General features: G+C 36.3%; 1 protein-coding gene across 3 annotated transcripts in view; it reads right to left on the bottom strand.

Moving 5' to 3' along the window:
- Positions 1-12,887, bottom strand: part of DCX-EMAP (Doublecortin-domain-containing echinoderm-microtubule-associated protein) — a 31,641-nt gene extending 18,754 nt beyond the window's left edge. Inside the window, exon 1 of one of the 3 annotated variants that reach the window (XM_034984522.2) lies at positions 12,356-12,887. In XM_034984522.2, coding sequence (XP_034840413.2) covers positions 12,356-12,880 — 525 coding nt within the window. In that variant the 5' untranslated portion in view covers positions 12,881-12,887. Of the gene's footprint in view, positions 1-1,900; positions 1,924-4,367; positions 4,382-12,355 lie in introns of those variants that run through there. The other 2 variants (XM_069509371.1, XM_069509369.1) reach the window with 2 other exon arrangements.

The following is a 12,887-nucleotide window of genomic DNA, read 5'->3' as shown; positions in this document are numbered from 1 at the left end:
CAGGACCAAACTTGTAGAGTTCTGCATTGACTGTAAGTGCACCTAGGCGATCAAGAATTAATACTTCCTAAATACATGGTATTACGTTATAGAAAATGTAATTGAACGCGATGGTCAATAATACCTATAACTCTGATCGCTGAACCGAGGTGTGAACTTGACTACTTGACTTTCTGCACTCATCCGTATTCGGCTCGTATTCGTGATTCTTCGAAGTGGCCGTCATACAAATATCTACTCATTCGATTCGTATTTTTACGGAATCCGTGATTTTACGAGTGCACAAACGCCCTTAGTATAATTATTAATAAAGTATGATAATAAACTCAATCTTGATACTCAAATATCCAGATTGAGTTTATTATCATGAATCAGAATGGAATGGAAAGCATATGAAACATGAAAATTTTAGGCAAAATTAAAACGCCTTACCAACAACAAAGGCAGCCAACAAAGGAATACCTACCTAGATAAGAATCTCCAAATGTCATTCGCGTTCAACACCTTTACTGAAGTTCAAGTACCCGCTACAAACATCAAGCTTCTAGAATAATTTAGCATTTTTTATTAACGAACTCTCTTTTTAGGGTTCCATATTAAAACCCTTATAGTTTCATCCAGTCGGTCTGTAGGTATGTTTGTGTGTTACAACCATTTTAATAGGAAACTAGGAGAACAGTAAAATTGAAATTTAGCTGAAATTAAAATTCAATTACTTATACAAACCTGTTACCGTTATACGGGCATATTTAAATTAAAAAAAGGTTTTTTTTTTAAAAGAATATTAGCCATGTTAAATGACTAATATTCCCTTTACCTCTCCAACTAAGCGTCAAGCTTGTGCTAGGAGTAGGTACGACAATAGTGCAACGGCCGAGGTTTGAACCGTCGACCTTTCGGTTTTCAGTCCACTCCTTTACCGGTTGAGCTATTGAGGCTCTATATTTTGAAGGGTATCTACCCTGTGGGACTAACAAAGTGAGTCGAAATAAAATTAGTTTATCCCCTCATGCGATGATAGTTATGATGGGCGATGATGATAGTTAGATACCATTGACACCCTGTGAAATAGGTAAGTATTTTAATATCATTATGAAGTTCATTAAACAGTTTGTAGAAAAAACTACCATTTAAGAAATAATCACCGCCAAATTAAAACTTTATATACTTTTTTAAAAGCGGTTTTCGGTTACAAGTTGAAGTTAGCCCTTGACTGCAATCTCACCTGGTGGTAAGTGATGATGCAATCTAAGATGGAAGCGGGATACTTGCATAATTAATATAGTAAGATTCTATGGTTAGGGGTAAATCGAAAATATTGTCGTATACAACATAGGAATGACGTCAAAGTATCCGTTGCACCGGGCATTTGCATATAGAGTGTAAACGTTATACTATATGGTTGATTTGAACGGTAAATTGCTGGGCATGAGCTGATGATATTCTACCTTGAAGGCCTCGAGTCGCCTTGGGAGATTACCTTCAATGTACCTACGTAATCTGAACATTCAACATGAATTGTAATTTGGTATAGGTATAAATTTATAGGGAAGTCTTGATTGCGTTGACTTAGACGCTAGATATTTGTACAGCTCCAAGGGATCGTATATTTAAGTATTTGATATTAATTTCAACTTGAAGCCTCCACGGATCCTGAAAAAAAGGATCTGGACAGACAAACAGACAGACAACGAACTGGTACCTGATATCGCTCGAAACAGTCACGCGTTAGTAGCGAATAGCGATGCAGAAGCGATGCTGAATCGATACTACTTATGCGATTGTATCACTACTGAATCGCTACTGTTGCCGTGTCGCTCGTTGCAAATGTAGCGATCTAGTCGCGCGTTTACGAAACGTGCTACGGATTCACTGCAAAAAATCGCCGTGGGCGACCTACCTGGTTCTCTGCCGACGTCTTTCTGTATCTTTAAAACGCACTTTACAAAAATATTTAAACGATTTATGAAAAAGTGTGTTGTTGAAATACTGTATATTGTTATACCTGGCGTTACCTCTTCAGCTTTCAACGGAAAATATCGAACTTGTCACGCGATATTACTTGAGTCACGTAACTACGTGTGAATTATATGAAATATAAAGAAATAAAGCGAGAAAGTGAATGGGGCTTTACATAATATGTGTATTGCCATCGATTTGTTCGTACTGTTAAGGTGTGTTCCTGATATGAGTCACTAGCTGATGGCTGATGCCCGCGACTTCGTTCGCGTCGATATAGGTTTTTAAAAATCCCATGGGATTTTACTAGTTTTTGCATGAAAGGGTAATAAATATACACACACACATACAAACTTTCGCCTTTAAAATATTAATGTGATAGTGTGATGTGATTCCTATTATTTTATGTTCCACGACAGATCGAGATCGCAATCCGGGAGGCAACGCCCTGTACACCCGCGCTAACCCAGTGCGGACGAGCGAGGTTGACGGTCCCGGGTCCTCATACCCCGACCTGTGGCGTACTATACCTATGACTGATTTATCCGTATGATACAAATATAGGTCCCCCTACGCTATGTTTCCGTAGGTACTTGGAACTTAAAGGATTTGCGCGCACTATACATGCGGATCGATATTCAAAAAGCCAAAGATTATTTTAGTACCAACTCCAAACACAGACTACCAATATACCCTTATTTAGAAGCCAAAGAAGTTAAATTATGTAATAAATAGCTTAGGTAATTGTAGAATTTTATGATGATTTTAGTAATAGCTTTTCAAAGCCATATAACGCAGTTATGGGGTCAAACTTCTGATAAACTCAATTATTCTTTGATATGGGGACAAGCTTCTGATAAGCTCAATTATTCTTTGATGGCACCTCAAAAAAATTACATCGAAAAATCTTGTTAAAAAATAAAGAAAATTATTCATGGAAGTTATTGAAAAAGATTTATATGTCTCGCGCTTTATTGTTAAAAATGTTGCACTTGATTTTATTATTGGCACTCTCACTAGGTGATGTCTGCGACTTTGTCCGTTTGGGTTCGAACCTCAGAATGTTGGTTTTCATTAATAAAAGTAAGTTCTACTCGCTAAGGAGCACTAGGTTCTTTGCCACTATATGGACAACTTTAACTACATACATATGTTTAAAAACGAACCGAGTATTATCTTTAGAAAGTAGAACGACTTATCCAAATAAATAAGTTTGATTTAATATCCTACTCGAACTCCTATAAATCAATTGTTAAATTACTAAAAAATTTCATCAAAGAAAATATATTAACTGCATTGGTAAATAAACATTAAATTTCTTTTGATAGATTTGAAATAGGTACTTAGATAGAGATATTAATCACTGTATTTTCAATACATCACTTATACCACATTCACTAAAGAAAGCTCAGTATCGGAAGTTCGATTGTAGCCGATTACAAAGATACGTCGTCGTTTCGAGCCGCCATACAAGGTACTAGACCCAAGTACAACAGCTGATGAATCCGCAGCAACAAAACAAAGCCTTCATTTCAACTAATAGGAGACCTTAACCACCACGATCGCAAAAAGAAAATAGACCGTATTTAATAACATTAATGTTCTGAATTCCTCGCGAAAGCTTTGCGCATAGCACGGTTGGATAACAGCGACTGTTTAGATTGGAATACGGTGTTTGCGCGGAACGGTCGGCCAACCAAGGTCAATCTTGGCTAATCCACGCAATCCCAGCAGAACGTTATAGCACTAAACCGATATACATCGAACCTTCATAATTAAAAGCCCTTTATGGTGGTCTCACGTGCTTCAAATATTAAGGAAAAGTTGTCGAGCGACACGCGAACCGATAAGCTAAATCAGGATTACGCATTACGAAATTAAGTGAAATTAGGCGAAGGTTGGATCAAACGTTTGGACCTTGATCCAAATGTTTGAATTGCCTAGTAATTTTGCTAGACATGATTGTTATTTGGAACGTAGTTAAATTACTATTACGAACGATTTGTATAAGTTATGCAAAGAAATTAAAATAATTGGGCTAACTGAAAATTATTTACTATTCCATACAACACTGTACTTAGACTGTTAGTAATTTTCTTGATTAAATTATTACTAACCAATTTTTAAAAAGAAGTAATAGGTTCTCAATCTGGAGCGTATATTATTGTTACTTAAGTATGTGCTTAAAAACTGCATTAATTTATTATTGTAGGAGGCTTCGGTCGTGGCTATTGCACTTTAGCTGCACTGGCATTCATTCAGCCTTTGATATTGAGGTAATGAATAAACGTCATATTGGTTCGAAATAACGTCATTAGGACTACGTAACCTAAAAAATAGACCTGAACTATAATCTAAAACTACATGATGTTAAATTATTAAATCTTAAAATATAATATTCAAGGAACCTCTAAAATAACCGTCAAAGTGTTTATCGGATAGAACCAGCAATAAACTCCGTGGTCGCTAATATTTTTATTACTCTTTAATAACTACATAATAATTATAATTGTAGTTTCGTGCATTGCACCATAAAAAGGCGATAAAAAAGTAGCTCTTCGTACGTTTACGTGTCTTCGATAGTTTACGTGTAAACTTCCTTGCAATTTCGAGTATCAGGTATCGCTTAAACGCTATCGGACGCTTGACCTATATCCCTATTTTCGACAGCCCCCCGACCACGGACTTGGATCACCTAGATGCCGCATGTTCATTAACAAGTTGTGTACCTAACTAAAAATAAACACAACTACAACAAAATACGAACTGTAGAGCAAAAAAACAAAGTTTGAAAATGACCCTATTGAATTTATTTCATAAAATTTACAAGTAGCCAGTGTCACTCGAGAATTCTTACGATACCCATTCTAGCATTCCAAGTTCCAAGTTCCTCCGACCGATAGGTACTATATACAGGTGCAGTCGTGCAAAGAGAATTTTACGCGAAGCATTTCCATATTCATCTTTGTAAAGTTAGTTTTTAAATGTTCGTGAATACTTAATAAAAGTTGGTCTGTAGCTGTGAGATATTTTTGAATATTTTTAATACCGACAACGGCTCCACATGAGTGGTTTTACCTACTATATTTTATGTACAGTACTACTATACTATGTTTTCATAGAGATTGCAAGATTTATTGATTAATCAGTGTAATTAGGTAATTGAAATAGGTGATGCCTGCCATTTCGTCCGCGTGGACTTCAACAATTTCAAACCTCTATCTCTTACCCCCTTAGGGGCTGAATTCTCAAAAATCATTTCTTAGCGGATGCCTACGCCATAATAGCTATATGTATGAGAAATTTCAGCCCGATTCGTACAGTGGTTTATAATAGAATAGAACAGATTTTTATTCAAGTAAACTTTTACTTGAATAAAAGTGCTTTTAAATCGTCAACAAGTTTAATTTACTGTTTGAGCTGTGTGTTAATAGATCAATCAGTCAGTCATTCAGTCAGTCAGATTTTCTTTTACATATTATATAGTTGAATAAGTTACAATGTGTAAACTATACTTACCTAAATAAAAAATCACGAAATACGGTTCGAAACGAGAACATCCTCTTTTTTGAAGTGGATTAGTAAAAATAGTCTCGGGGCCTAAATATAACGCCTTGATCGTTAAGATGCCGCAATTTTCTATTAGAAATATTACAAAGAAGCTTGTTACATAACATCGATCAAGAGAGATAGTCAGAAATTTAGCATCTACGGATAGAGTATGTTATTTATTAGATACATTTAGGAAATTAAAAAATTTACTTTTGAAACATTTAGATATACATAATACAGGTTATAAACTCTTTTATAACGTCATATCTAATGTTAAATACTAACTAAAAGACACTAATCTAAAAGTGAACATCTTAAAAATTTACTTAAACAATGAAACTAAAACTAAAACCTTAAAAAATATAATATTAAAATATATTATTAAAAGTTATAAACTATATTAATGTTATTTTAGGACACGTCTTTAATATTCTGTAAACATAAACGGATGGCGTATTTTATAGTTTAAGATTGTAGCTACGAAGCGCTACGAAATGCTACGTCGACGAGCTACGCAAATAAAAACTCGACTCTCCAAAATTCCTACAATAAAAACATTTGGAGATAAAATGATAATAATACTTAATACCCGCAAGTTCGTCCGCGTGAATTTAGGTGTTTTTAAAATCCCGTGGGAAGTCTTCAATTTTCTGGGATAAAAAGTAACATTTGTCCTTCCCCGGGATGTAAGCTAACTCTGTACGAAATTTCATCAAAATTGGTTAAACTGTTGGGCATTGAAAAGCTGACAGACAGACAGACAGACACACTTTCGCATGAATAATATTAGTATGGGGTATGGATTGAATCTAAATGAATAGCTTTTTTATTTTATTTTTAAAAGCTCTGGTTGATCTTCACCCACCCGAGTGGGGGATCACCAACGAATCATATCAATCATCATATTAACCGATAGACGTCCACTGCTGGACATAAGTCTCTTGAGGGGCTTCCACTCGCCACGGTCTTGCGTCGCCTGAATCCAGCGGCTCCCTGCGACTCGTCTGATGTCGTCCGTCCACCTAGTGTGGGGTCTTCCAACACTGCGTCTTCCGGTGCGAGGTCGCCATTCTAGCACCTTGGGCACTATGCTTTCAATAAACATTCGAAATTCAATTCGAAAACATAGTTTCGTTTGTGATTGGTCGGTGGTTCAAAATGGTTAACGCCCACTGAGATTTTTGTCTCTGTCGTTTGTATGAGATTACGTAACAAAGAGAGCCCTAACTTCTTTCCGTGGATAGAGCATAGTGGTATAGTCCGTACAAAATGAGAACTCACTCGCCATTTTAGTTCTGTGTGTCAACTGTTATCTCAAAAGTATGACTTTAGTCGTTATTTTAAACGTGAACCGTATTTTTGACATATCAGTTGACGAAAAGAGCAAAAATGACGAGTGGGAACTCAAAATTTATGCATTATAAAAAAATTATGTCATATACAGACTAAAATTTGGCTTTTCTGAGGATGAATTGAACCTAAGATTATATATAGTACGTGACAGGTCAAGATGATAGTCGGGTTATGAGGCGGGGGGGCACCCCGCACACCCGCACGTCACCCGCGCTATCCCGCACCGGGCTAGCACAGACAGGAGCTGTGCGGATGTGCGGGGCGTCTCCACCCCGATTGTTATCTCGATCTTTCGCGTACTATAGGTTCCATATTGAACAACTACTACGTCTTTATGTCATAGATTAGCATTTTAGAGTTTAATTAGATTTAACTTACATTTATTATAACTAGGTAGGTACATACTCGAATAATAAAAAATCGGCAAGCTATGAAAAAAGCTAGTGAACAAACGACTTACAGCGACCGTCACCGGTATTTTACTTATTATTCATATATTCAAGCCTTCATCGATAACGCCGTAACTCTATTATTACTATGGTATGAGTAATTAGACGCATTGAATGTAGGTCACAGAGATGAAATTCTTTATTTTTTTCTTTAAATACAGCTTATTATAATAGATATAGCGCATAACTGAGTAGGTTCCTGCGGTAGTGAAGCGGTGCGAGAGGGGTATGATGAGGGGACGAGAGAGCTCAGTGATTCGTCAGCTTGTGACAACTGTCACCCTTCGGCCTTCCGCACCGCTCCATTGCCACAGGAACAGGAGCCTACAGTACCCGTAGTATAAGATTTTACGTCTCACCAAACCAAACCAAAGTCGAGAGTCGAAATACTTCCGCGTTACAGTAAACTGGATCTTAAATGCCTTGTTTTAAAGCTCAAGTTTGTCTACACTTCTACAGCCAGCGCTCCAAGCGGAAACATTGGGAAATTAAAATCAGTGGCATTAAATATTTGACTTCAATTCAAGGCTCTTTAGGTCCATTTTACTTTGATGTTATTGTGTTTCGACTCTCGAATTCTAGCAACGTTTGGTGAGACGTAAAATCTTATACTACGGGTACTGTCCGTTCATTATAACTTTTCCCATGCCGTCATGTTGGCACCATTGCTTTGTTTGCTTTGTTCCTTAGAGCTTAGGGTTTATTGTTGTGTGATTTGCAATGGTGCCAGTAATAACGTCAGGGGAAAAGTTATAGTGAACGGACTGTACAGTACGCGGCCCAAAGTAATGCACATCGACCTTTAGAAAGAGGTAGCGGTTTTGTAGAGCATTGGTTCTGTCGTTGAAACCGACAAAACGTCACAGAGGTATGAGTGACAGAGACAACGCTCTACAGAGCCGAAACGTCATTCTAAAGGCCGTTGAACATTACTTTCTGAATTCTTTCGCGTATACTCAGTTATGCACTATACCTATAGTAAGTCCAATTTCTGATTTAAGCTTCTTGTATCTTTAATCATTTAGGAAGAAGTAGAACAATAATAAGCTCTTACTTATAGCTTGTGTTGCGAAAGTCCTAGGTACGTAGGCAAATGTCTAGGAATTGCCTTGATGCATATTAAGTGCAAGGTGGTGCATTGCCCCCGCCATGGTGTCGTTGCCAAGTTTGCTCTATTGAGGGTGGCCACAGATAATTGTATTTTAGGACAGTCCTTAGAATTTGGTAAGTAAAAGACAAAAGGCTAATTTTATTTGCTTATTGGCCCAATTTATCAAATCTATGTGGAAAAGTTAGTGGGTAATGGTTATTGTTAAGTTTCAAGTAAAAATATTTTCATAAAATTTTAAATAAAATTATCAACTATTTAGATCTAAAGTTTAAAGACCTTATTTAATATAGTCACTAAGCAAATAGACCATGAACAACTTCTTTAGTCTCTATCTCTATTTTAACTTCACAACTGGTTCCTAAAAGTCCACAATAAATAATAAGCTGAGTAGACATTACACATTCTATTCTAAGTTATTAGCCATAAATCAAAACTTGACTAGCTTTGGATTTAGAACATAAATCATCAAAGGGCTCCTCTTTTTTAAAATCGATCAAAATAAAAAAAGGTTATAGCCAAAAGACGGAACAAAGTCCCAATATACCGAAATATATTGCTATCTTACTTTATGAACCGGCACAGACGACTGAACGATTAATACTGATCGTGCATTAATATTCGACCGTACGTGCTGCTTTTGCCGCAAAAGTCGCTTACTAAAATATTATTCAATACGAATAAAATACCTGTGATTTACATATGGATGGATGGACGATCGGATAGACGAACTGGACGAAACTACTTATAATTCAAAGTGACCAGGCTTAATTTATGTAGTTTACATTGTGTTTTTGCACGGAGTCTGTGGCAGTAGATTGTGAATGGGTCTAACCTTATAATGTTAACTGTTATATACCCAAAATTTGGTAAAATAAATCTGATTTGATTTTTTTAATGGAACACTAAAATTATGAATGACGTTAGTAGCACGAGTCATAAAGTTCATAAAGCTTCGGATAAGGCAAAACAAAACTAAATGACATCGTCATTAAGCCTCGGATTTATTCAGAACTTGAGGATCTGTGATCCACACTGTTTTCACTACTGACTTTTTCAGTACTGCGAAATGTTACCCGCAGTGTATGCGGTGCGTGCGGTTCGTCCGTAATATGTGCGATCAGCATAAATCTACGTACTTATTTCAAAAAAATGTTTGCTCATAAGTATTCCTTACACAAAAACAATAAGTATTTTATTAATCTCTGCTTTCTTAATTTATACAAAATGTCACAATCACAATGGTCACATTTATCAAAAATAATGATACCATTTGAAACTAGGTTTTATTATATACGTGAGTGATTCATGCTAACATTTGGTTTCAGCCAATTCTCAGAAACCCTAATCTGTTCATTCATTTGACCGCCCGTACCTATTTAATGTTTATCTTGACCACCATGAAACGCTTTGACCTTGTCAGTAATAGGGGGAGGGAAAATAGCTAATGAAAATTCTACATAGTTTTTTATCAACTTTGGCCAAACAAGAAAAGTCCGCATAATTGTTTTCATAATTTCCCGTCGCATATAAAATTATGCTTTGGTTACTTAGTGGCTAAAATATACAATTTTTGCCGTCAATGGGTTGTAGATTCAAAGCTTGATCAACACACTTTATAGTCTGTAAGATATCATGATTCATGAAAATATGATCGTGGTTTTTTTGGTACCTAACTAACCGAGCATTTAATTTATTTTGTACTTTGATATATGAATTAAATACTTAGTAAAAAACCAGGTAAGTTTTCGGATATAGTTAAAAATTTACAAGTATATAAGTAATTCAGAGCCTCAATAGCTCAACCGGTATAGGAGTGGACTGAAAACCGAAAGGTCGACGGTTCAAACCCCGCCCGTTGCACTATTGTCGTAGCTACTCCTAGCACAAGCCTGACGCTTAATTGGAGAGGAAAGGAGAATATTAGTCATTTAACATGACTAATATTTAAAAAAAAAAAAAAAATTGCCGTTATATTATTTAGCCTTTTCCCCTTCGGTTCCATCACGATTGTGCGTAACTTTTTACCCTTTATGTTACAGCCCTTTCATCTTAGACTACATCGTCATCCATACTAATGTTATAAATACGAAAATATGTCTCTGTCCGTCTGTATACCTTTTCACGACCCATTTGTTATCTGATTTCGACGAAATATGGCACAGAGATAGCTTAGCAAAGTCGTCGGCTTCAACTATTTGATACTGAGATAGATCGCAATAATAATATATAGATTTTAAACATAGATATAGGTTACGTTTTAGGTATCCCGGAAAATCGTAGCTTTAGTTTTAATTTCGTATTAATTATCACCACTATATCATATCATCTTACAAATAAAAATTTATGACAATCAGGAAGCGTAAAATTTTACCAATTCTGAAAAAATAATTTGAGTTTGAGTTTGAGTTTGAATCAAAGAGTTTCCATGGGATTAAAAAATTAAATGCAAACGATGAGTCACGGATATCATCGAGTGTATTAATAAAATTAAGTGAGATCGATAAATAACCCAAACAAAGAAAGAAAAATTATTTTATTGCAAAACAAGCAAAGAATCCGTATTATTTATTTTCATAATTTCCTACCGCGTACAAAATTACTTTCTAGCGGAATTCGTTAGCAATTAGCGACTTATCGACGTCGGATAAAAGTAAGCTAAAACTTAACTGAATTTAGGTAAATTATTATTGTTAGGTAGTAACTAGGTACGCAATAAAAATGCAAATGCCGGAGACGGTGCGTGGCTCTTATCCTGTGACCCAAATCACAAGGACGCGGCCCCGTGGGTATACTTCTATGAGAAAACGTTGCCTAAATACTTATGCCAATTGTCAAAACTTACAAGTAGGTATGTAGGTAACTTTTTAATCATATGAATAGTCCATACTAATATTATAAATGCGAAAGTGTGTCTGTCTGTCTGTCCGTCTGTCTATCTGCTAGCTTTTCACGGCTCAACCGTTCAACCGATTTTGACGAAATTTGGTATAGAGATAGCTTACATCCCGGGGAAGGACATAGGCTACTTTTTATCCCGGAAAATTGAAGAGTTCCCATGGGATTTTTAAAAATCTAACGGGTAAGATGTTGGCTTAAGTTTCTTCATTTAGAATTTTGAAATCGTAACCTATGTTTAATTCCACCCTTGTAACTTACGGAGACGTATCCATCATTATTAAAAATCATGATAGCTTTAGTCTGGCTTTATATAGTTAGCTTAGTTAAGTAAAAATAATTTGAAATAAAAATTATATTAAGCTAAGAATCGAGTTTAAATAAGTTCTTAAATGAGACTTTTTTTTAAATTATTAATGGGGATACATAATGGTACACGATTACTAGATATACGTCTTGAATGAATAAAACAAAACCGCATGCAAAAGCAACATTTCAAGAGTATTTAGGGGTGAAATTATTGTATGTAGATTTTGTAAACTAAAACAGTTATTAAGTATTCTTTTACGTATTCGTTTAATTCGTTTGGTATGGATCACGCATGCCACATAATAACATGTGTAATTAAAATACATTGTTTCTAGCCACTGTAGTTATAGTAATTAATTCTTACATCGAACACCTAATTGTGTCACCCAGATCTTTAACACCTTAGCTGTTAATTAGATAGAATATCTAGTAACCAGCATAAAATCAAAATTATCTAATTATTCATGTTTTTCTAAATTTGCTATAGAATTTTACTCGTCACTCTTACGTGTCTCTTACTTACGTGTATCTAATCTTAAGTAAGTAGATGATATACACGAAACAGGAGGTTTTATCCGAGCGGCACTTTTTGCAAAACTTTCAATGAAATGTTGAACAGTTTTTGCAAATAAGCGCTTGCCGACAGATATATGCTTAGCACTGACTTTGTACGTGCTATGAGATACCTATTTGTAATAAAAAGTAGGTATGTAAAATCAGAACTTACCTTGAAAGTCTTGTAAGATGAAACTACATAAGAAGCTCCGTCTTCCAATTCCTCAAGTCTGTATTTCCGATCGCCATCCATTCCAAAGATGAATCTCGCACCTCTCGGCAGTTCCAATCTCTCTGACAATCTGTCGAGTAGCGCATCCATGGATACCAAATCTCTACCCAATTTGAAACGGAACTCAACGCCTGGATGGAAAGGATCTCCATTTCTATAGAAGGTTACACGTCTCGCTTTCCAGTAGTTAAGATTTGCGTATCGACTTGCTGGTTCTGCTCGGTCTGTTCGATCAGGTCTTATATTCGAACGGGTAGGTTCAGAACCTTCCGAGATGTCGTCAGGGCGTTGTGGCGGCGAGGGCGGGCGGGACGGGCGCCAGTCTGGCGATTTCTCGTCGTCGGACGGCGGTTGCGGATCTGGATCTGGTTGCGGTGGTTCGGGAACTGCAACCGGCTCAGCCGCAACCTGGGGACGAAGGCGTGGTTGACGCGGTTGGCGCTTAGTTAGCACTCGACGCGACATGGCCGCT

The sequence above is a fragment of the Maniola hyperantus genome, chromosome 3, assembly GCF_902806685.2.
Source record: "Maniola hyperantus chromosome 3, iAphHyp1.2, whole genome shotgun sequence".
Classification (NCBI taxonomy): Eukaryota; Metazoa; Arthropoda; class Insecta; order Lepidoptera; family Nymphalidae; genus Maniola; species Maniola hyperantus.
The sequence above is the reverse complement of the archived record's forward strand: the minus strand, read 5'-3'. Positions and strand labels throughout refer to the sequence as shown.